Source organism: Eulemur rufifrons, chromosome 19 (genome assembly GCF_041146395.1).
Source record: "Eulemur rufifrons isolate Redbay chromosome 19, OSU_ERuf_1, whole genome shotgun sequence".
Taxonomy (NCBI): Eukaryota; Metazoa; Chordata; class Mammalia; order Primates; family Lemuridae; genus Eulemur; species Eulemur rufifrons.
The window spans coordinates 82,206,481-82,231,427 of record NC_091001.1 but is presented as its reverse complement, the minus strand read 5'-3'; the positions used below and the strand labels follow the sequence as shown (position 1 = coordinate 82,231,427).

General features: G+C 49.3%; 1 protein-coding gene across 2 annotated transcripts; it reads left to right on the top strand.

Moving 5' to 3' along the window:
- Window positions 1-112: 112 nt before the first annotated feature.
- On the top strand, window positions 113-17,518 carry ABCG8 (ATP binding cassette subfamily G member 8). 2 transcript variants are annotated; one of them, XM_069493830.1, is made up of 13 exons: window positions 113-277; window positions 4,749-4,850; window positions 6,057-6,213; window positions 9,681-9,919; window positions 10,344-10,476; window positions 10,572-10,841; window positions 13,142-13,304; window positions 13,388-13,474; window positions 14,330-14,529; window positions 14,978-15,054; window positions 15,698-15,965; window positions 16,860-16,987; window positions 17,075-17,518. In XM_069493830.1, the coding sequence occupies exons 1-13, from the start codon at window positions 227-229 to the stop codon at window positions 17,210-17,212; spliced, it is 2,013 nt and encodes a 670-aa protein (XP_069349931.1). In that variant the 5' UTR covers window positions 113-226; the 3' UTR covers window positions 17,213-17,518. The 2 variants fall into 2 exon arrangements, with proteins under 2 accessions (XP_069349931.1, XP_069349932.1); XM_069493831.1 differs by lacking the exon at window positions 4,749-4,850.
- The last annotated feature ends 7,429 nt before the right edge of the window (window positions 17,519-24,947 follow it).

The following is a 24,947-nucleotide window of genomic DNA, read 5'->3' as shown; positions in this document are numbered from 1 at the left end:
GGCCACAGATGCCATTATCTGATGAACCTTTAGCCAGAGAGTTCTTATCTTGAAGGGGCAGCAGAATGCGGGCTGTGTGTGGGCGGCAGCCCCAGAGGAATGCCGGGACGGCCCGCACGGGGAAGCCTGAGGTGTCCCCGCTCTAGGAAGCAGAGAGAGGCTGCACTGGCACCGGCAGGGAGCAGCTGGGTCCAAAGGAGCAAAGGGACACAGACCTGCGGGCCCCATGGCTAAGGAGAGGGGGCCACAGAAGGGGGCCGCGCTCCAGAATGCTTCGGTGAGTGACAGGGGCACCTGCGGGGTGGGGCGCAGTCGGACTTTCTCTTCCCTCAGGAGCGCTGTCCTCCCTCACCGCCTGCACTGCAGAGCGGGAAGGCGGCAGCAGGACTCGTCTCCTGGCGCCAAAGGCTGAGGGGAGCAGGGCCCGGTCACCCCTGCCCTCAGGCACGCTCCCACGGGAACGCCATATCCTCCTGTGTGACCTGGGCTGGTTTGGCTTTTTCCAAGTGAAACTCTGTCACAGAAACCTGCTCCCACATGGCAGGGATTCCGCTGGTGTCTCCTTCCTCCTTGAGGCTGTCAGGCTAAGAACCTGGTGACAGCAAAGTGATGGCGGGACAGGACGATGGATGACTTTTACAGGGATGTCAGAATTTATGCTCAGAATAGGAGTCTGGCGGGGAGTCACCGGCTCTGGGGGAGCACTGGAGGGGACAGACGGCGGCCAGGTGGCTGAAAGGGGAGGAACAAGATTTCCTCCCTCGTTTTACCTGAGAAAGGTTTGCTGGGGACATTGCGGTGTGACTGGATTTGAAACTAAATTGGAAGACAGAGGGAAGCAGGTCCCCCCACCCTGTCTTTCTGCCTGGCCTGTCGTGGGGAGGAGGAGGGGGAGAAAGAGACAGACTGAGGACTCCACACCTAACAGGGAGGGCCACAGGCCACTGGGACTGGCCTTGAGTTTCGAGGAGCCCAGGATTTCTGGTCAGTTCTGCAGCCACCACAAGTGACCGGCTCTGCTCCCCCAGCACCCCAGGAGGCCAACCCCTGCGGGGACACTTCTGCAGCCTGGACAGGATACTAAGTCCGGGGGCTTGGGAACACTTGTGCCTGGAGGGGCTGACAATTCAGCCCCCACAGCTCTCTGTGAGGGGCGAGGAACTGCCAGAACCCAGCACCCAGACACATGAGCAGGCCCTGCCGGTCCCAGTTTCCTTCTCCCCCAGTGCTGTTGCTCCAGGTGCTCAGGGATGGTCTGGCCCTATCAGCTGTGGGGCTTGAACACAAGGACAAGCGCCATGTATCCTGTCTAGATATTTAACAGTTATCAGTCAAGCTAAGAACTGTTAAATAAAACAGTTTCTATCCTCTTACTTGGACACACTTTCCTCACGACCTGGAAGGCCAGGTGTGAATTTAGAAATTCTAGGGCTTCTTGGAACAGCAGCCAGAATGTGGTGGCACAGGGAGCCACTTCACAACCTGCCCCCCTTCTCTGCCCACCCCTGGCTCCGTCCCACTACACGGGGCCCTCATGCACTCCTGGGTGGTCACCCCGCCGGGCCCTCTGGCCCAGGGGCACTCAGGAGGACGGGCCTGGGAGGGGGCGCAGGCCCTGGGGTTGGGCTTGGGGCCATTTGCACAGAGAACTCTGGCATCTTGGTATCTGGAGTGACAAGTGCCCTTGGCCCACAGACTCCTCGCTGCAGGGGAGGAGCAGCGCCACAGGAGATGGAGAGAGCAGTGTGGGAGTGTTTCCGCTGCCAGGAGCAGGCCCTGTTGCCCCCACCCCTGCACCATGGGTCCTCAGCACGTGGCTCCCTCTCTGGGTGCAGGCGCCTCCCCTCAGAACAGGAAACCTGTGCTCTGTGCTCCTCGAGTTTCCTTCTTTTCTGTGCTTCTGACTCAGGAATTTGATCAGAAGTTAATATGAGGAGAAATTACAATGTAGCCCAGCAGGAGCCAAGCTGGTTACCTACAAATAAACCTGCTTTTGCTTTTTTGGGTGTCACCTGTCAGAAATTCGAGTGATGTTCTGACAGTCATACTGATTAAGGTGTCAGCCGAATAGATATTTAAGTATTTGAAAAATACAGAGAGTTTGTCAAAACCTCAGGAAGAGTCTAACAAACCCTTCCTGGAAGCCAAGGAAAATATTTTAAAATGGAACAGAGGTAGTCCCCAATCCAGGCACAAATTTTCTTTGAGAAGATGAGGCTGCCTGTGCAGCTTGTGGAAGGCACAGTCCCTCCCTGGCGGCTGGGGTCCGGGCTGGCCCACACCTGCCCGCCTAGGACAGGGAAGGGGCCTGGGTGAGCCTCAGAGCAGGAAGCCGGGCACCTCCATCCTTCCTCTTACCTGTCTTCTGTCCTGCCACCTCTGTCCCTCAGGCCCCAGTGCCCTCCCTTTCTCAAAGCACAGCACAGTGGAACCCACCTGGGCTTGAGGTCACCTCCACACGTTGCTCCAGACTCCAAATGTCTGGCCTTCCCTCCTTAGCTGCTCCTCCACCCCAAATCCAACCTGGCCACCTTTTGGCCTGCAGAAGCTCATTTACGTCTGATGCCAATTGACTAACATCCCTCCTGCAGATATTTGCTTTAAAAAGTAAGTACAGTGATGACAATAGGATGCACGTTGGCCCCAGTCTCTTGGCAATTGATAGAATTTCTGATAGCTTAACAGAGTCAAACGGAAGAACTAGGCAGTGTGTCTAGTGGTGGTGAGGATGGTGAGTGAGGAGTGGGGCCGCAGGGCTGACCTGCCAGAGGCCAGCAGCTACCTAAGCTGCCTTGATCTCCCCGGGGCGTCATCCTCCATCTCAGAGGATACAGACCCTCTCTCCTCCGTTCCCCACCTCTCCCTCCTGCTTTGGGGCATCAGCAGCTGGGGGTCGAAGTGGGCGAGAGTTCAGAGAACTTGAGTTCACTGGCTTTGCTCTCTCAATTTGAAAACATGTTGTGAAATATTTCAGACAAATCAATTTAAAAAATAGTGAAGTCCCCTGTACCCACCAATAATTACCAAAAGCTTTGAAGCCTTCACCCTGTCCCCTCTTCGTGTCCCCTTTCCCCTTATATGTCTCCCTGCTCCCCAGAGATAACCCCTCTCCTGAAATAGGTGTTTACCTTCCCCATGTGTTTTCTGTATAATTTGGAATCTTTCTGTATAATTTGGATAATTCAAACATTAAACAATGTAAGGTCTCCTGTTTTTCATACTCTCCCAGAACTCTGGGGGCTACCACAGTAGGCTGGCTGCAGACTGTCTGTCTCCTGTATTTATTTCCCTCCACCTCCACTGGTCTGGAATGTCCTTTCCAAGGACTTCTTACCTCCACCATTGCAGGGGTACTTTGACAAGGAGACTACCTGATGTTATTTTCAGGTAAGGCGTAGGTCACCCTGCTCTGGGTGAGCCTCAGAGCATGTGTGTGCATTGTGTACACAGTGAAATAATACCCTGGTCAGATGCTTGAGCTCAGCCTACCCCTATGCCTGTCCCATTTGGCTCCATCCGAAACACCTGTCTCATCTGCTGAACTCTAAGCTTCTCAAAGACTTTCTCAGTCTCATCTCAGACTCCAAGCCTGAAGCACGTGGTGGGCTCCCAGTGGGTGCTTGAGTGATTGAAGGGACACATCAGTGTGGGAATGGCAGCTGTGGGGGGAAAGTCTATGGGAACTTGTTAATGAATGCAGACTTGTTCCTGCACTACAGAAATGAAAGAGAATTGAATGCGCTAAAAAACAGAACCTTCCTAGTCAAGTTCTACCTTTGTTTGGGCCTCAATGATTTAAATGATTGAATTGTTAAAATAGGAGGAATTCGGATCTGTAGATGGTTAATACCCTTCACAGGTATCAGCTGATACCATGAAACGTTGATTTGTTTGACGTACATTCAAATATACCACCACGTCAACAGTAACAACAACATCATGACTGTGGTGGCGGTGACGATGATGATAGGGACTTCTTCTGAAATCTCCCAACAGTGTTTTCTTTCTTTTTTTTTTTTCTTTTTTCCTTTGGAGACAAAGTCTCGCTCTGTCGCACAGGTATCATCACAGCTCACTGCAACCTCAAACACCTGGGCTCAAGGGACCCTACTGCCTCAGCCTCCCAGTGTGCTAGGATTACAGGCGTGAGCCCCATGCTCAGCCCCAAGAGCATTTTCCATAGCTTTGTTGCACAAAATTCCTCATCAGAATAAGATATGACTTTTCTCAGGATGGTGTCTTCACAGGTATTGAGCATTAACTTGTCCCTAGCTGTTTTCCTCTCACATGCTGCACGTGCTGTGCCTGTTTGGCATTAGGAGATGTTAAGCCAGATGCAGGAAGAGAATGTTGAAGGCCGAGGGTTTGCCAGCTCCTAGCTCAGGTCTTTCCAGAGCACCGAGGCCCGCAAAACTCTCTGTGCAGTCCAGAGTCTGGGTCTCACTTACCACCAGCTGCTTGGGTTCAGGCTCTACCAGCTTGAGGCTGAGGTTCTGTGGGGCAAGAGGTGTCCTGGGAGAAGTCCCAAAGCTCTCTCTGAAGGGAAGAGGAGATGGGCCTTCATAAATGCTTATATTTTCTCCAAGCCTCAGGCTCCACCTGCACAAACCCTTCTCTTGCCAACTTGAGATGTCAACCACGTCAGCTGTAAGAAGCTGCTCTTACCTCTCAGTCCCCTCCTTCTGCCTTCTCCTGTGTCCTCAGTGGCTTCCAAAAGTGAGCCCTTCACCTGTCTTCTCTCCCAACAGGGCCTCCAGGATAGCTTGTTCTCCTCTGAAAGTGACAGCAGCCTGTACTTCACCTACAGTGGCCAGCCTAACACCCTGGAGGTCAGAGACCTCAGCTACCAGGTAGAGGCATTCCTGAGATTAAGGGGAGAGAAGCGGGAAGGGAAGGCCAGAAAATTCCCCAAGTGTAGGGGAAGGGTGAGCCCACCCTGCAGGGCCTCCTCCCCATGAATAGAGTCCAGTCCTTGTCAATGCCTCATGTATTGGGTTCAATATGTGTCATCTATGACACATATAGCTGGAGGCTGAGAGGCAGAAAAAGAGAGAGACCCGTGTGAAAACAAAGCAAACTATGTGAATCTATAGAAAAAAAAATCTCTGGATCACTTTTTAACTTTACATTTTGAAATAATTTTAGACTTTTGAAAAAGTTGCAAAAATAATACAGCATTCTAATATAACCTTTGTCCAACTTTCCCTAATGTTGACTTCTTGCATACCCACAGTATAACTATCAAAACTAAGAAATTAACAATGTATAGTGCTATTAACTGAACTACAGACTTTATTCAGATTTCATCAATTTTTGTACCTTTTTCAAAAATAAAATATACGTTCCTTGGAGCTAATAAAACACCCAGAGTGCAAGGATAAACACTGGCCTTTCGGAGGCTCTCAGGAATCCCCTGGTCAGATTCACAGACCTATTCTCACACCTCCTCAGGGGCAGACCACACCTTGCTCAGATGGATCGTGGTGGGGCCTGAGATGGTGAGCCTCAGAGGCCTGAGTCTGCTTCCTGTGGGTGTGAGTTAGGACAAGCCAATGAACCACACCATAACCTTTCTCTGCTCTGCCACTTACTAGCTGTGTGACCTTGAGCGAGTTACTTAACTTCTCTGAGCCTCATCTGTAAAACAGGGATTCTAATAGTACCTATGTTATAGGTTTACAGTGAGGATTGAATGAGATAGCAGATGTAAGGTAATTAATACCGTGTCTTGCACATAGTAAACACTTGATAAATTATTAAGTGAAGACATTTTTGCTTCGTGTTGTATTTTTATTTCTGTTCTGCTATTGCCCATGCTTTCCATCCCCTTTCTCTTCAGACTTGGAAACAGCACCTCAGATTGCCAGCATAGGGTGGGGGCCAGCCTCTGTGTTGGGTAGAATCCGGATGAGGGCACCGCAGGCCTGTTGTGTATCAGCAGGGAGATGTCCTCTGTGGAGAGGGGCCCATCCACAGCATAGAGGAGCTGAACGGAAGTTGCTGAAGCCCTCTGAGCCATCCAGCTCCCTAAGGAACCTTCCAATGCCTCCCCACAGGTGAAAATGGCCTCCCAGGTGTCTTGGTTTGAGCAGCTGGTTCAGTTCAAGATGCCTTGGACATCTCGCCACAGCCAAGATTCCTATGAGCTGGGCATCCGAAACCTGAACTTCAGAGTGAGAAGTGGGCAGATGCTGGCCATCATAGGGAGCTCAGGTACCACTAATGACAATGGTTTCTCTCTCTCCTGGGATGCAGAATGGTCCTTCATACAAACAGAGGCTTCTTACGAAACCCTTTGCTGACTAGTAGAATAATACGGCATATGGTTAACAGCAAAAGTTCTGGGTCAGACAGACCTGGGCTCGAATCCTGGCTCCTCCATTTGTTAGCTCGCAGGTAGTTGCTGTTGTCATGAATCGTGAGTGTGCCTGTTGTGCACCTGAAGCTGCAACCGGAGCAGCTGACTTTAGTTAGCAGCTGCCCTGAGAGAAGATCATCAAGCAGCTTCAAAACATGACGTTCTTTTCAGAGATTCCCCCAGCCACAAGAGATACTCATTCAGGCTGTCCCTCCACAGTCAGATTCTGGCTATGGTCAGACAGCCCCTCCAGAGTCTTAGCACAACCTTTAATCATTTGCAATGAGCAAGATTTTTGGAGTGACTCACAGAGTCCCTTCCACGGGCCAAATTTAAAATTATAGAACATCAGAGCTGAAAGGGGGCTTAGAGAACAGAGTTCATTATCCTCATTGTGTTCTGCCTTTCTCTCTCCTACCAGTTTGGAAGCGTTTTTATTCTTTTCTTTTTTTTTTTTTTTTTTTCCCCTTTCATCATATGGCTTGCTCAGTATGGAAGCATTTTTAGAGGCAGGTTTTCAAATTATCTACTCCTCAGTATTTCTAGAATATCCTCCCGCCCCTACATATACTCACATTCCCCTTCATTTGACAGATGGGAGACTCAAGCCCAGGGAAATTGGGTGATTCTCCTAAAGACACACATTGAATGCAGAGCTAGAACTAGAACTTTGGTCTTTTGATTCTCAGATCAAGGCATTTCTCCGTGGGATACCCTTACATAGTCTTAGAGCACTTTATACAGTTTAACTAATCATTTCCAGAGATAGCGATTACTCAACTTCTTCAGCACGTGCTCCAAACTTTCATATTCTTCTGGTAGAGAAGCTGTTTATTGTCTAACCAAAGATCACATGAGATACTATGTGTCCATGCACTTTGTAACTGAAACAACATGTAATCATTAAGTCCTTCCCACTTTGGCCCTGTCCCTGCAATCCTGATCTAAACAAGAAAAGAATGGATCCCTCGTGGACCTACTATTTTAGTTCTATTTATAACTTCTGGTAGCTTTTCTTGTTATACCTGCCTTTTCTGCTTGAATTGAGCATCTAGGGGATACATGGGCCCTACTTAGCAACACTATGATTAACACCCAGTACATATAGCCCTCTAGCTCTTAGTATCCCTGACTTGTGGTTGAGGAAAGTGAAGCTCAGAGAGGCTGAACAGGAATTACATTAAATAGTCCCCAGATCTTTTGACTCTAGGTTCAGTGTTGTTTGGTTTCAGGTTCATTTGACTATGTTAAAATAAAAACTTTAGACAAATAAAATTTAGCAGAATGATTCTTGCATCTGGCAGCATTCAGAGGCAAGAGAGGTTTAGAGAGCTTCACACAGTAAGGGGGGGCACGCAGTATTTAGAAACAAGAAAAGAAAATGCCCTACACAAACAACGTGATTGGTTACAGCTTGGGGTTTGTCTTATTTATTTAGGCATAATGTGATGAGGCGGTTGCCTTGTGTAGACATGATCTGATCAGTTGGCAGCTGTGATTGGCTGAAGCCTGGCTGCCAAGATTGGCTGAAACTCAGCAATTTGTCTCAGCCAATCTCTGTCTTATGATAGAAGATACACATAAGTTAGGTTGCAGTTTGTTTACATACTGAAATTGCAGTCCCCCCCCCCCGCCCCCCGTAGGAGCTGCAAATATGGAAGCAGTCTCAAGCCAAATTTAGTTTAACAGCTGAAATTATTAAAATGATTTCTTAGAAAGATTTATCAATTATACTTCCTATGACTTTTACTCTGTACACACACACACACACACACACACACACACAAAGAATGCTGGCCGTAATTTTAAAAATATAAATAAAAGCAGCCCCAAGCATTTTAGCTTCTTCTATAGAATCAGCAATGCCAAAAGTGTTTTCCAACTAATGGATTTACTGACTTGGAGATTCCAGCCATTTTACAAGGGTCTTGAATGCCTGTGAGTGTTTTTCTCCTGGTTTGTAGAGGGTCTCCCCAGGTGCACCAGGCATCCTCTGTGAGAAGGGCTACCTACAGCTATAAGTTTTGCTTAGGAAATGTGGCCTTTATGCTCTCTGAGTGGGAATCCTGTGGTCCCTGTGAAGGTTGGCAAAGTCCCCTGCGCTCCCAGAGCCTGGGTAGGAAGCCCCACTCCCTGGTTTCTCTCCTGACTATTTTGTTCCACTTCTGTTCTCAAGGATCTTACACAAGGTGTGTCCAGGAAGCAGCCTGCAGGCCCCTTTCTCCCCAACAGCCTCTGGGCAGTAACTGGAAATATCACATGGGGAAGTTTCTGTTTTTGGTTTTTGCACTGGGTGCTGCAGGGCTGCCTGCAGGTGGCATGTGTCATGTGTCAAAGAGGACTTGTCACATGTTGTGTTTTGGCATTTTCCTTGTTTGAAAACAACATGGAAAACTTGCTCTCCAAAAGGAATATACAGTCAGGAAATCAAAACCCCACGTGGGGGAATTGGACAGCAGCTCATTCCCAGCTCGGTGGCAGGAAGATGTTCTCAGAACTTGAACCCAATTTGCATTCACAGTTTTAAATAGCTGTCAAAGAGCCTTATGGAATGCTTTTGAAAACTAGATCCAATCTGATACTGACTTCTCCGAATCAATAATTGGTACATCATTCAGAAGTAGATGGTGTTAACTTGAGCACAATGGATCTTTTTTTTTTTTAGAGAGAGAGTTAAAAAGTACCACTGATTAAAAATAAAAGAGAGAAGTGTGTAAATATATTCAGAACATTTGTGTGCATTGTGTTGTAGTTTTAAAATCATTTCCACATCTATTATTTCTCTACTTTTTTTCTCCTTTATTTCTCAAAATAGGTTCTGGTTTTGCATTTTAAAAAAAATACCCTATAAATGCTCCAAATTAGTCCTTCTCACAAAGCCAGCTTCTGGGCCAAACGACATTGAACAGTGAGATGCTGTTGGTATGTTTGCCAGCCAAAAATAGTTATATTAATACTAGCCCTGCTTGGGGAGAAAGGACGTTGGTTAGTGGCGAGAGGGGACAAACGATCCAGGCACTAGCAGCCTGTGACAGCCAGGACCCCAGCCCCCTTCCATCGTGTAGTTATTGGCTACCCTGGCCAGCATCAATGTGCCCCCAAACCCCCAAGGATGCTCAAGTTGGCCACAGAGAAAAGTGTCGGAGCTCCGTGCACTGGGGCCACCCCCTCTGGTCTGGGAGCTGTGACACCTCTCTAGGGGCTGGTCACATCTGCAAGGACAGAACAGTCCAGGGTGCAGGAAAGTGTGCAGGGAGCAGTGCCTGCCAGGCTGGCCCCCACAGAAGCTCTGCTCTCAGGGATGTCTCTGGTGGTTTCACAGGCTGTGGGAGAGCCTCGTTGCTGGACGTGATCACCAACCGAGGCCACGGTGGCAAGATTAAGTCAGGCCAAATCTGGATCAATGGACAGCCCAGCACACCTCAGCTGGTGAGGAAGTGTGTGGCCCACGTACGCCAGCATGACCAGCTGCTCCCCAACCTGACCGTCCGAGAGACCCTGGCCTTCATTGCCCAAATGCGCCTGCCCAGATCCTTCTCTCAGGCCCAGCGTGACAAACGGGTAAGCCCCATCCCTCCTTGACCTGCCTCAGGACCCAGCCATAGGTGAGCCCTCCTCTGGAACCCCGCAGCCCACTGCAAGCCACCTCAGCCCCAGCCACTTCCCTTCACAGCACTTGTCAAAATGTGCAATGAGTTTGTTTATGTATTCTGGTCCTCCACGTGGGCAGGGAGCCCAGCTTTCTGGTCCTCAGTGCATGGCACATTCCCAGCACGTGGCACCATGCCCAGCATGCCGGAGCGGTTCAGGATCTAGGGAAAGAATCAGGGAACAAATATCGCAGCAGGGAAATAAATTGCTAGCGCTGTCCTCCTTTGCGGTAAAACCCAACCAGAGGAGCAGGTGTTTTTCTACTTTGGGCACCACATGTCCAGCCCTGAGGGAGGCCCTTGGAGGTGGCCTCAGGGCTCCCTCTTGCCCGCAGGTGGAGGACGTGATCGCTGAGTTGCGGCTGCGGCAGTGTGCAGACACACGCGTGGGCAACACGTACTTGCGGGGTGTGTCGGGGGGCGAGCGGAGGAGAGTCAGCATTGGGGTGCAGCTCCTGTGGAACCCAGGTGAGGGGTGTGGGGGCCAGAGGGGGGCAGTGGGGCCTCTGGCTTGGTCCAGTCGGAGTCCTGCTAACTCACCAGCCCCTCTCTCTGTTGGGAAGGGATCCTCATTCTGGATGAACCCACCTCTGGGCTCGACAGCTTCACGGCCCACAACCTGGTGAAGACCTTGTCCAGGCTGGCCAAGGGCAACAGGCTGGTGCTCCTGTCCCTGCACCAGCCGCGCTCGGACATCTTCAGGCTGTTTGACTTGGTCCTGCTGATGACGTCTGGCACCACTGTCTACTTGGGGGCAGCCCAGCACATGGTCGAATATTTCACGGCCATCGGCCACCCCTGTCCTCGCTACAGCAACCCTGCTGACTTCTATGGTGAGCCAGCGAGGCCAGCGGCCAGCAACCTATGCCCCCAACACCGCCAGAGCTTGCGGAGAAGATTCAGGAGAAAAACTCTCGGGGGCCTCAGGAAAGGAGGAGAGGAGGGGGTGCTGGGCAGAGCAGGGTAGAGGACGTGGGTCAGTTTGCCAAGTATCAGATGCTGGAAATGAGGACGTGAAAAAAGCAGCTTCTGACAAATAGCCGCCCTTCTGTGCGTGCTAGATTCGAAACTTTCGGGAGCTCAGTGATGGGAGGGGATGGAATCCCGGGGGTGTGGATTCTTTATTCAGACTTTGTAGGGAAACTTAGGGTCTTTAAGGTCAGGAAGCTACCAGCAAATCTTAAGGCGGTGCCCTGGTGCCCCCGCAGAGGCAGGCAGGGCACGGCTGGCTCAGGTCCTTTGTGGTGGCCAGCGAATCTCCAAATAGGAAAATTGCTCAGGCAGCCCCAGACATGCCTTTCTGCTTGGGTCCTAGACTCTCAGCATATTACACTCAGGAGCCACGTCCTTCATTCGAGGGGAGAGCGAAGGGGGAGCTGCCTTCCCAGACACCTGCCCTGAACGCAGGGACCTGGACCCTGAGTGCTGAGGAAGGGCATGGCTGCTGGACAGGCGGTGCTGGTTGTACTATGCGTGGGGACGCAGCAACGAGGCTTGTCCCATAGTCACCGGGAGCCCCAGGTTCCTCCTAGGATGGCGAGGTGTAGCAAGAGCCTCACTAGTAAATGTGATGATGGGGACCATCTCCTTGAAGGCATAGACTGGGCCCAAAAGTGCCAAGCTCCAGAGGGTCTCCTGTTTGACCTCACATCCCTGCTAGGCCAAGGGCATCTCCAGAAGGGAAGACAAGAGTCTGAAGGGTGTAAGGCACAGAACCGGGCTGGGTGCCCCGGGCCCTGACTCCCGTCTGGCTGCCCAGGCCTGCCTCCCAGTGTCCTAAACCAGCCTCCACCCTGCCCCCAGGACAGGCTGCCCCTGGCCCTGTGTACTCACACTCTGCATGAACTCACACAGAGGTCATCGCCCTTCCCTGTGTTCAGGGGACAGCCTGGTTTCCAGCTATGTGTCATCCTCAGGCCAGCCACCCCCAGAATAGGGGACAAAGGGCACCTGCTGACCCGGGAGCAATGTGAAGTCACGCTGGAGAGGGGTTACCTAAAGTCGCTAGCCGGCTGAAAACTCTTTTGCTTTTTCTTTATTTTAATTATTATTTGAGGTGGCGGGACTTTACCTATAGGCCCTGGGGCAAGAACCTCCCACCAATCTGGGTTGCAGGAGCTACACAGGGCCTGGGGTTACCCAGAAAATCTGGTGTTTTGAGCTATAGCCCGACACACTATGGAGACACATCGTGGTTTACAAGACCTGTCCAGGCAAGATCCTGTCTTGACATGTGTTGTGAAAATGGAGGAGGGAAGAGGGAGAGAAGTGGAGGGGTAACCCCCAGCCAAGCCAAGGCTCTGAGGGAGGAATGGAGGGTGGGTGGGCACCCTGGGGCCTGGAGTGAGCTGGGTGGAGGGAGGCTGGCTGTGGCCAGGTGGGGCCCGCATTTTCTGGACCGGCCTTCCCAGAGCCTTGGAGGTTGAGGCAATGGCTGTGGGGAGGGCTGTGGTGGGGGCTGCCAGGTGCTCTCCACAGGTGATACCCCCAGGATTCAGGAGGTCCTTCTCCAGCTGGGTGTGCTGACTCCCTCCCTGGGGACAGAGCAGCTGACCAAGGGGCTGGGCCCTGGCACCTTCCAGCCAAACATTCTCCTGCTTGCAGCAGGCTGCTTGAGAGGCCAGATTATTAATTTACAATGAGATAGAACTGGCAGGAGCCCGACTCCCCAGCCTTCCCTGACCCGGCTACTTTCTCCCCATGGGCAGGCACACCTGGGAGGTGAGTCCTCATCAAAAGCTTCCTGGACAGCTGGAGCTAGAGCCAGGGCATAACCGTGATGTGGCCCTTGGCTCTGAAGGCTCCTGCTCTGTCCTGGGATGTTCCCAAAATAAGCCCGGGAGGTGGGACAGGGGTCAGGGCCTCTGCCGTCATCTACTTCCTGATCCACCGCCCTTCCCTTGCGGCTTCTGCAGATGTGGTCAGGGTGGGAGAGTGAGGGGCCAGCCTTGGGGGTCTCTTTGCCCCTCTCTGCTCTGACCATTGCTTCCTTGGTCACTCTCGGAGGGTGGGGAGCATGTCCCAGACCCCCCGAGGGCTAAGCAGAGTTGTGGGCTGGGCTTGCAACGAGCTGCTACCTGTGAGCAGGTGTGAGGGACCAGGCTGCCCACAGCCCCACATCCTCTACTTACAGTGGACTTGACCAGCATCGACAGGCGCAGCAGAGAGCAGGAAGTGGCCACCAGGGAGAAGGCCTGGTCGCTTGCCACCTTGTTTCTAGAAAAAATACGTGGCTCAGATGACTTTCTGTGGAAAGCAGAGGTGAGGGAGCTCGCCGTGGGCAGTTGCACAGAGAGGTAAGGGGGTCTGTGGCTGCGAGAGGGACGCCCCTGCAGGAGGTGGCCACCCCCTTGACCCAGCCGCATCCTCTGCCCCCCAGCGGCCCTGCCCTCCCACTGGACACCAGCGGCCTCCGGACTCCCGCTGAGCTGCCTGGGGCGGTGCAGCAGTTCAACACGCTGATCCGGTAACTGTCATTTCACCCCCCAGAGTCTTTGTATATGACATTAAGCCCTTTCTATCCAAAGTGAATTTGAGGGAGGAAGAATGAGGTAGAATCATTTGAAAAAACAGCATCCTAGGGACCAGCTCCAGACCTCAGCGTAACACAGAACACTCCTGTTACTTTTCTTTTATTCTTTAAGCAAAATTAAAATGTCCTTATGGGCTGGATGATCATAGACATAGCACAGGATCGTTGTGAAAAATCAGATGAGATAATCCCAAGTGGGAAGGGAAAGTCCCAGTCACACCACCCCTCAAAGGAAACCAGACCCAACTGGTTGGTGTGTGTCTTTCTAGATGTTTCCATGCATGTGAACGTTTTAATACATAAATGGGGTCACAATCTGTTGTTCTGTAACTGGCTTTTTGTCAGTTAGGATGGCGCCTCCGCTCTCGCCTGGAAGATCCTTCCCAACGTTCAGGTCTAGCCATGATCCACTCGCCCGCCAAATCCACACCACCATCGGATGATTCTCAGGCTTTTGCTCTTACAAGCAATGCTACGGCAAACTTCCTTGTCCTTACGTCTCTAGGGACCTAATTGATTTTTTTTACTCAGGATAATTTCTTTAAGTAAAATTGCCAGGCTGATACATTGATGATAAAATAACAATCATGTATTGAGTACCTACTGTGGGACAGATGCTTTCATCAATTTTCTGATTTTAACCCTCAGAGCAACTCTGTGAGGTGGGTATCAGCACCCCTATTTTACAGATGAGAGCAATGAGGTTTACAGAGATTGACGCTCCCAAGGTCACAGGGCTGGTATATCTCCATCTCGTTCCCTTAGCACCTCTTCCTTTTGTTTGTTAAGTCGTCAGATTTCCAACGACTTCCGAGACCTGCCAACCCTCCTCATCCATGGGGTGGAGGCCTGTGTGATGTCCCTGACCATCGGGCTCCTCTATTATGGCCACGGGGCCACCAAGCTCTCCTTCACGGACACGTCAGCCCTCTTGTTCATGATTGGCGCTCTCATCCCCTTCAACGTGATTCTGGATGTCATCGCCAAATGTGAGTGTGGCCTGCTCTCAGGACCAGAATACGGAGCAGCGGAGCATCCACCGCCCTCCAAGCTGTGCTCCTCTGAGCTCCTAGGGAAAATGGGTTTGCTGAATAATTTCATTGCCATTGTGATATGAAAAACAATAATTGTTTTTCACAGTTTCAAAGTTTAATATTAGGATGCAAAGGAAAGCAAATTACTGAGTCTCAGCAGTTCCTATCCTAGCAGGATTTATACCTGACAGCAAAGTGCAAGCCTCAAGGTATAAACCCTAAAGACCTTCATCAAACATCTAAATTAGTATGGTTTTACTGTGCCTGTGCCTGTTTCATTTTTAAAATCATAAGACATTTAGGCAATATAACTCTCTGAATTGTATTAAGGGAGACTTGAAAACAGAAGCACAATAGAGTAATTTCATTTTTTCATTCTGCTCTCCTTTCCCCCCTTTTTCAGGTTACTCGGAGAGGGCAATGCTTTACTATGAACTGGAAGACGGGCTGTACACTGCTGGTCCATATTTCTTTGCCAAGGTGATTGGACGGTGTTGGAAGCAAGGGGCCCCCAGGGTGGGGGGTAGGGTGTAGAAGGCATTGTTACAGTGACGTGTTTTGCTGAAACACTGGGCATGTGCCCCCTGTGGTTGCAGATGCCACATTTGCTAGGGGAGTTTCAGAGACTTGACCTTTTTTAAACATTTACCAGAAGACAAGGACTGTGGACCAGAAATGCTACTTTTCTGATCAGTAGGAACCTAAAAAAGAAGCACTCGGCCTACTTTCCCTCTCCAGAGCCTCACCGTGGTCCCAGAGCACGGCGGGCAGGTGTTTCCAGGAAACAGAGGTTCAGAGAGGTTAGGTGGCTCTCCCAAGACCACACAGCTACAGGTCTGGTCAGGAGGGGTAGGGACTTGAAACCAGGTCTTAGAAGAGCAGGTACTCCCTGCCTCCCTGGGAGAAACAGGCTGAGCCCGCCCAGAGGGAGCACCTGGTGTCAGCAGGGGCAGCCAGCAGTGAGCTCACACTCGTGGGTCCTATACACCCACACCCACTGCAACAGCCCCATCGTTACCAGGAGGGAAGGTTGGCATTGCTGGGTGTCACTGCTTTTAAACGTTTTAAAATAATAGCAAATGAGGTATTGGCTGCATTTCCTTGCACGGGCTGTTCTTTGCAGATCCTAGGGGAGCTCCCAGAGCACTGCGCCTACACCGTCATCTATGGGATGCCCACCTACTGGCTGGCCAACCTGCAGCCGAGCCCCAAGCCCTTCCTGCTGCACTTCCTGCTGCTGTGGCTGGTGGTCTTCTGCTGCAGGATCATGGCCCTGGCCACCTCGGCCATGTTCCCCACCTTATACATGGCCTCTTTCTGTGGCAACACTATTTACAACTCCTTCTACCTCACCGGGGGCTTCATGATAAGCTTGAACAACCTGTGGACAGGTGAGGCCCGCTCCCTCTCACCTGGTCAAGCATTTTTAGGCCTTGTGATGCTGGATTAAGCCTGCCTTTTTCTAGAAATGAACACTCATCATTTAGGTCCAACTCAGGGCTGGCCCTTCTGGAAGCAGATGCCTTTGCCAGCGTCGTGCAGGCCCAGGGAATGGTTCCACTAGAGGATACAGATGCACCTCCCCATGTCCCACAGCCGACACCCGGAAGTCACCCTTGATCTCTCCCTACATTCACCAGTGTGCCAGGTCAATTCTGCCTAAGTCTTTCTGAAATGTCCCCTTGGCACTGTCCCCCAGCCCTGCCCCATCATTTGCGCGTCGGCCGCTGTGACAGTCTGGTCTCTGTGGCCTTGGTCCCTCCACATTTCAGTTAGCTCTCAGCCATGCACAGGGAGCTTTCTAAGGTGCAAATCCATGACCCTGCTTGGTCCAAACCTCCCCTAGCACACCCCTCCCTCTCACCTCTGAGCCTGTCTCGCTTTCCTCTCGGGAAGCTCCTGGCCAGGCTCATGGCTTCCTCCCCGCCCGGGTACCATGACAGACTCCAGCTTTTCTGGCTTGGGGCTGCGAGTCCCCTCAGCCACATGCTCTAAGAACCTGAGCACATGCAGGGACACCTAATTCAGTGACTTTCTAGACTTGTTACGGATAAACAGTGTGGGTGACCCCGCAGCCTCTTAGCTCCCTCCGCCCCGGTGCGTGTCCGCAGTTGCCCCTCTGGCCTCTGTTCTCTCACCCTTCCTTGCTCCTCAGAGGACTTGCTTCCCCGGGGCCAGGGCCACCACGGCCCCGCCCTCACAGACAGGCACGCGTCCAGACAGCGGTCGCTGCCCTTGTGCAGGCGATGAGACCGGGTGAGTAACGTGGCTCTTGCTGTCCCCAGTGCCTGCGTGGATTTCCAAAGTGTCCTTCCTGCGATGGTGCTTTGAAGGGCTGATGATGATCCAGTTTGGCGGGCGCGTTTACAGCACGCAGGTGGGCAACGTCACCATCTCGGTCCCGGGAGATGCGGTGAGTAGGGAAGGCCTCGGACTCATAATCAGTGGACATCCCGCCGAACGTCTTCTTAATGGGCTCAATGAATGTTTGTGTCTCCAGATCCTCAGTGCTATGGACCTGAACTCGTACCCGCTCTTGACCGTCTACGTCATCATCATTGGCATCAGCGGTGGCTTCACGGTCCTGTACTATGTATCTTTAAGGTTCATCAAACAGAAATCTAGTCAGGACTGGTGATGTACGCCCAGGCTCCTCCCCGCTGGTGGGGGACTAAAGCGGACCCTTCAACTGCACTCCCTTCCCCGGGAAGCCCCTTCCTGGGGACAATGATTAACAGATGCTGGCTACATCCGCCCCACGGTGCTGCAGTGGCACAGACCAGCCACAGGATGGCAGTAGAATAAAGATAGTCAAAAGGCATTTCTGCTCTCTGGCAGGAGATTGCGATTCCTGGGAGTGAGAAACCCTGTACTTGGTGGCACCTACAACGTTGCTAATTTATTTCCTTTTGATGTGTATTTATATGGGCAACTCGATATAGAATGCGAGCAAATTAGGAATGAACTGAGTAGCTAAGCTATACAGGAATTGCTAGAACCCAGAGGAAACAATAACATAATAGCTAGCAAAAGACTCTCCTCTTCCGGGGCCCCAAACTCTGTGGTAAGCCACTTTCAACACGTAAAGTGATCTAAAACATAACAGTGAGATGCCATCCCTTCTTTTTGTGTGGGGTCATGAGCTCCAAAAGCCAAAGTGAACAACTAAAAATTTATTGAGCATCTATTCTGTGGCAAGTACAGTGAAAAACACTTTATGTGGACGCCATCATCTGATTCTCTCAACACCACCCTTTGAGGTGAGAAGTATCCCATTTAATAGGTGAGAAAACGGAGGCACAAATTCGTTTTGCTAAGGGCACACAGATACTATGTGGTGGAGTCATGTGGGGGTCAGAAAAGCCTTGGGCCTGAGCCACTGTTAGGCTTGGAAGCCCAGGAAGACAAAGGGGTTCATAGAGACTCAGCCAGACCTCTTAGAGTTGCATGTCCCTGGCCCTGGCTGGTCTCAGGACCAGCCCTGAACCTTTCACAGTGGCCAGGGCATGGGATGGCGTAGGCCCAGGTCGCACGCTTCATGCCTGAGTGTTGGAGACCATGTGACCCATGGCAGGTGCTCAGAGAACAGGAGGGGATTGTTCCCAAAGGAAAACTTGAGTCTGGAACCAAAAGAAGCAGGAAGGTGGGTGATTGGGAGGCACACAGTAAAGGCCCTCCACAGGTTCGCTGCTTGCTACCTCAAGTGTGGTCCCTGGGCCAGCGATGTGGGCATAGCTGGGAGCAGGTGGGACAGGCAGAGTCTCAGGTGCCACCCAGACCCACCGAGACAGAGCCTGCATTTTAAGAAGATCTCCTAGTGATTTGTGCACACTCAAGCATGCTGCCCTTTTCCAACGCACCCATCACACTCAGGGTGCTTCCGTGGGCACGTTGCTGCCATCTAACTCGCAGACCCCTTCTCAGGCTTCACTGGGAGTCCTGACAACGTCCTTCACAGCAAGAGGATCCAGGGTGGGATCAAGCACTGCATCTAGCGGTCATGTCTCTTTGGCCTCCTTCAGTTTAGAACAGTCCCTCAACTATCCTTGACTTGCATGGCCTTGACACTTGAAGATTTTGTAGGATGTGTCTCAACTTGGGTTGGTCTGTTAGTTTTTCTTGATGAAATTCAGCTCCTGCATGTTTGCAGCGCCTCCTATCAGGTGGCTCAGGATTTCCATTTGTCCCACACTGGCAGTGTTCACTTAGGCAGATCACTTGATTAAAGGGCTGTCTGTCAGGCTTCTCCACAGGCGAGTTACTATTGCCCCTCCTTTTGTAATTAATAAGCATTTTGTAAGTAGATAACTTTGAAACTATGTAAATTGCCTGTTTCTCACAGAACTTTCCATTTATCCATTTTTCATTTCTATCAAGACTTGTTTCCTATTTTAATCAATGGGTTAAAATCCTTTACTATCATTATTAATTTTGATGCTCAGAGTGTCCTGACTTGGCCAGTGATAGTCCCTTCAAGCTGGCTTCTGCGTCCTTTTGACATGTCCCCATCATTGAGGACTTTGTGACACTTTTATTTTCATCTTGTATTTTCCCACCCCAGCCCTGGAATCAGACATTTCCCTTAAAGAACCTTGGTTCCTTTTAGTGGATGATGGTATTTAGAAGCCAAGATCTAAGTGATAAGTATGCTCAGTGCTGTTGGGGCATCTCTGCTCCCACCTCCTCTCAGTGAACAGAGTTCGGGAATATGTGTGTGTGTGTGCGCACACACTCACACACACACACGCGCACACACATGCCCAGCAATGTATGTCAGTCTACATTGATAACATCCAATTCTAATCTAGTACCACAGAGTTGAGTCCAGTTTCTCCCTTTTCATATTTGTAAGACTTCCGTCCAATTATCCTTCCAATATCCTTACCACATTTCATTTGATTAATCCCTTGCATGCAACCAACCTCCCATCTACACCACCATGCCTTCCCCTGTGTGGACATCCTGCCCACCCTGCTTGGGCTCTAACTTTCATGCCAAGCTGTCCCTGCATCAGCACAGCTGCCCGCCTCCCCCTGCCCGCTGTGGTCACCTAATGGCTTTAGGCCTGAATGAAGGAGAAGGGGGTAAGAGGAAGAGGATGTTGGGTTTTTTTTAACTCCCCAAGGGATTCTGATGTGCAGTGAGGTCAATAGCCATTGGACACATCACCTGACTTTGAGTGCTCACCACTTAGTCCACAAAAGGCTTTAATAACTCAGTGGGCTCTGCGTGCTGGGCTGCAGGGGGCAAGGGGCAAAGTGGAAAGGCAGGAGAGATGAAGAAACCCCAGCAGCTGCCATTTCTTTGTGTTTTTTCCTAAAGTAGTGGTTCTGCACCCTGGTTGCCCACACAGGAGCTTTAACAAAGGCCAATGTAGACCCAAACCCAGAGAGTCTGATTCCATGGGTCTATTTGTTTAAAATGCTCTCCAAGGTGTGTGAGGCCAGGGAGATGGAGAACCAAGGCTCTAGAGGCATGCATGTTGTTCAGTGAGCCCGACCTGCGCTGCCAGGATAGGGATTTGCTTGTTTGTACTTATCAAATGCAAGGGTTGCAAACTTTCCCTGTTAAGAGTCAGACAGTAAATATTTTAGGCTTTGTGGGCCTTATAGGTTTTGTTGAAATTACTTAACTCTGCTGTTACAGCGTAAAAGCAGCCGTAGACAACAGTGAAGTATGAGTGGTGTGGCTGTGTTCCAATAAAATATTATTTGCAAACACAGGCAGCTTGCTGGATTTAGCCTGAGGCTATAGTTTGCAGACCCCTGATCAAAAGGTAAAAGTTCTGAAATTTGCATTTTAAGCCCTCCAATTCCAAGTTATGCTATTGATGGGGAATTTTAATTAAACAGAGGATAATTGCCTATAGTGACTCAAATACTTCCTGATGTGATTTTTAAAACACTGTTCTTGTTCCTATAGAGTATATAAGACATAATCTTGCCCTGGGTTAAGCCAGTCTACAGACTTAGATCTCACACTTGCTTTTGTTTTCTTTTCTTCCACTTCTCTTCAACTCTTGTCTTGTTCTCAAATGTCAAATTCAAGTGTTAATAGACCTGGGGCCAGTTCTACTGAGACTCAAATTAGTCGCTTAGAAGAGGAGCTTAGCACAGCCTGCAAACCACTTTGCTTTGGCCCTGACTTGCCCAGGGCTCTGGAGCACCAAACAGGCTTGGAAGAGAGGAAGGGACTGGAATGCAGGGAAAGTGATGAAGCATTTTGTTGGTTGACCTGTGCTTATTTGGAAAATGCATCCAATGCTCATGCCTGTAAGGCAAGAAACATCCTTATTTGCAAATATTCTGAACTAGGTAATTTAAATCTCAAGTCATCTGTCATTCCTACTTGGTAATGATCAGGTCTTCACTTACAGTGGCCTGGGTATAGAGCGATTAGCCCATGTCCCTGTCACACGGGCTGTGCCTGAGGCAGCGTGGGCAGGGCAGGCAGGCAGGCAGATGGAGCACAGCCCATTTTCTGCTGGGGAGCTGGGAACAGCAGCACACGTGGCGTTAGCAGCTAATAATTAAAACAATGTTTAAGCAGTGGGTTGAGATTTCTCAAACACATAGCAATTCAATAACACTTCTCTTTGTCTTTAATAGTGCTCACATTTATTGTTTGTGTGATTGTCTTGTCTTTTGTAAAACTGTATTTTTGTTTCTCCAAACTGCTAATAAGCTCTACTGTCCCATGCTAAAAATGAAGCTCTTTATTTTTGTTGATTCCACTATTGCACAGAATCCTTGTGCTGTGCTCGGGCTCAGCTTGAGGTTGTCTTTTATCACACATTCGAGAGGCCTCCTCCTCCTCCTGACAGTCAACTTGCGCATGTTTTTATGTGGCCACTCGGGTTTTGAATAACTCAACCCCACTGTCATAACTCTGAGCTATCCAGAGTTAATAGCTAGAAATCCTGTGTTAAGACCAGCGTGTGGGAGGAAACCCTCCGCGCACACAAACCACACATCTCGGAAAGAACAGGACTTGGAAAAGGGGAAGGACACGACGTTGTGCCCATGGATTCAGTCAATGATGCTTACTGGGCGCCTACCGGACTCTAACTGGTAGCTCTGCAGGGTGCTCGAAGAGCTCACGTCCTGGGGGAGGAAACAGACACATAAAAATAATGAGAACTTCACAGCAAGTGCACTTCCAGGTTGGATCTCTCAGCCCACCACCACTGTCCCAACAAATGTGCCAGAGCAGTAAGTCTGAAGCTGGTTACATGCTTGTGCTCTACCTGGACTTGATGTTTTTTTCCTTCATGCAAAAAAGAAAAAGATAAGTGCTTATTTTTGATTTGCTAATGCAGCCATTTTCGTTATTTGTACTGAGGCTGCATAATGTGGGCTTTGTGAAGTCCACAGGTCTGAAAGCAGGATACATTTCTAATGGAAACAGTCCCACACATGATTGTACAACAGCAAAGCGATATAATTATGTGATTTCGTACCCCCTGTAGCTATGAGTTCGGTCATACTTCAGGAATGTTGCTTTCATTTATAGAAATTCTACAAATGTTGGTTTATCAGAATGACAAAGATACGAAAATTGTGCTCAAAGACATGAGAAAAAGTGTGCAGAGCGCATACATTGCAGACTTGAGAAATAAATTGTACCGGGAAGAACAATTTGCAATACAAAGCTTACTTAATAATTTACTGGAATACGTACTCAGCAGTTATGCCCGGCACTGGGTATTTGATTAAATGGAAGAAAATATCCTGCCAGTGAAAGGTGTCCAGAAACTGGGAACACTTCTATTAACGGGAATGGTTTTTTTTTTAAATAAAATATTCTTGCAGTTTAGATTCCACTGACTTTTAACTAGATTTTTAACTGACCTTACCCTGGATTGTTTCAGTTTGTATCCTCATAGAAGTACATGACTTTAGTTGGAATCCTAGCCATGTTACTTACCACTGTGATCCTGGGCAGATTCACTCCTGTAAGCCTGTTTTCTCTCCACGAGCATCAGGCAAGAGGCGTACCTGACAACACGGTAGTAGGTGCTCGGCGTTAAGCACATAGAACCCAGCACCAGACAACTTGGTCTACTGTGAGCCTGCAGCCAGGATTATGCTAGGTCTGGGGCTACAACGAGACCAAGAACCAGTCCTTCAGGAGTTCCTGATCTGTGTGGAAGACAATCTGTGACACCTGCTCTGAGAAAGTGACTGTGGGAGCTCTGGAGAGGGAACAATTAATATGACAGGTGGGGGTGAGGGGCCCAAAAAAGCGAAAGAGAGGTACTAGTGATGGGGACCTCAGTGAGCATTCCTGAAAAAGGGTGAAGGGGCCGCAGACGGCCTGTGTGTGGACTGGATGGATCCCAGCCATCCAGAGAGATGCAAAATTCGCCCTGACACCTAACGCAAGGTAAGACCCCCTTCATTTTGAGTGTCGATTTAACACACACCCAAACTCTATCTTGTAATTCTTGCCAACTTTGTCCCCCAATTCTCAAATACCTGCTTGTCCTTAAAACAGATAAGCAGTGACTTCGTTGGTTCTCCACACAAACCATAAGCCATTTAACAAGGAAATTCTGGCCACAATAGAGGTCACCACACACTTTTAATTTAAAATTTTAAGACTGAAGTCCTTTGAAATGGTTTAAAGTACTCTGGCAAACATTTGATAAGATAAAAATGAAGAAGCCCATAGATATTTGTAGTACACTTTATTCAAAGCATTTCACCTTAAAATTACATTAGGCTCAAATACATAAACATTAATTACATAAAATATTCTTTCCCAAAGTTTACAATGACACGTTTTCTTTTCAGAATTAGCTGTTTGCTTATGAGTCTAAATGTATCACAGAGAGCTGCTATAATTTCATTTGCTCTGTATTTCTATTTATTTCAATTTAGCTCTTAGACATTTAGAAAGCATTCATAAGCTCACCTAGAATATACAATTGTTACACTTTATTTACATTCGGAAGGGGAACCAATACAGTGCTAAAGGTATTTGACCAAAGTCCTTTGTTAACACATATTTCAATGGCCCCTGCCTGCTGTTTAGAATGCCAAATGAGGGGCTTTACCCTATTTCCTCTGTACCATACCGATGTTTTATGAGTCCATATACAGGGCCTGCTTGGAGTCACTTCGTGCAAATGAGACTGGACTTTCAGTTTCCCCAAAGATGACTCTGAAGTCCAGATTATGTCCCAAGGTTATGCCATTGACCTATTTTAATCAATGTCAATAAAACTTAGCTCACTTAACTTGTGGTTAGCGTGACTGCAAAAAATAAGGCCTGCTTCAGTGGAATCTGTAAAGACGGGTGCACAAGGGTGAGGCTCTCGGCAAATCAGACAACAGCAAAACTGTAATATGTACAAGTCCTGCACCTGGGCAGTGCACAAGAGAAAGCTTCACTATATCCTCGAGGCTGGGATGCAGCACTGGCCAAACCTGCTCCTGAAGTCTAACTCTACAAAACAGAGGGAAAGTAAAGCATGGCTCAGGTGACAGCTTTCACTTCTTGGTTTCCCTCCATAAATCCTCCCTCTCACGCTATCTGCAGGCAGGCACTAGATGCAGGAAGGCTGGGCCCCCAAGACAGGAGGACAAATGCGTCCCCTCACTTCCTAAGTCATGAACAGAGGCACACGGACGCAGGCAAGGCAGAAGGGAAAGGGGAAGCCCACCGAGGAGCCTCCAGACACTGGCAAACGGCACCCTGACCAAGCGCAAGCCACAGTCTCTTTGGGTCTCTGTTTCTTACTGGAAAACAATGACTGGATTGGATGACTCTTAGTGCCAACATTTTTACAAAATTAGAAAATTATGCAGGACTTCACAGACGTAAAGGATTGTTACATCATAGAACATTAAGCACTAGAAAGCTCATTGAGCATCATTTACCTAGCTCCAAAATTTTTCAGATCAATACTAACAAGCAAGTCTTAAATAAAGGAATCACATTTTAATGAAAATAATAAATGAAACTGAGCAGGGAAACTGAAGAGTAATTGGGAGAAGAACCCGGAAAAATTATAGCCTCATACATCATAAGCATTAAAGAAAATGCTATAGGCTGGGTGCAGTGGCACATGCCTATAGTCCCAGCACTTTGGGAGACTGAGGTGGGAGGACTGCTTGAGGCCAGGAGTTCGAGACCAGGCTGGGCAACACAGTGAGACCCCGTGTCAAAAAAAAAAAAAAAAAAGAAAGAAAGAAAGAAAGAAAGAAAAGAAAAGAAACGAAAAGAAAAGGCTACAGATTTATGTTATAGAAAAAAACCAAAAAAGTCCAGTAACCAAGTATACGCAGTTATTGTCAATAAGATGTTGAACACATATTACAAATAAAAGTACATAAACAAAAGAATTTTTCATTTATTTATTTTTCCTC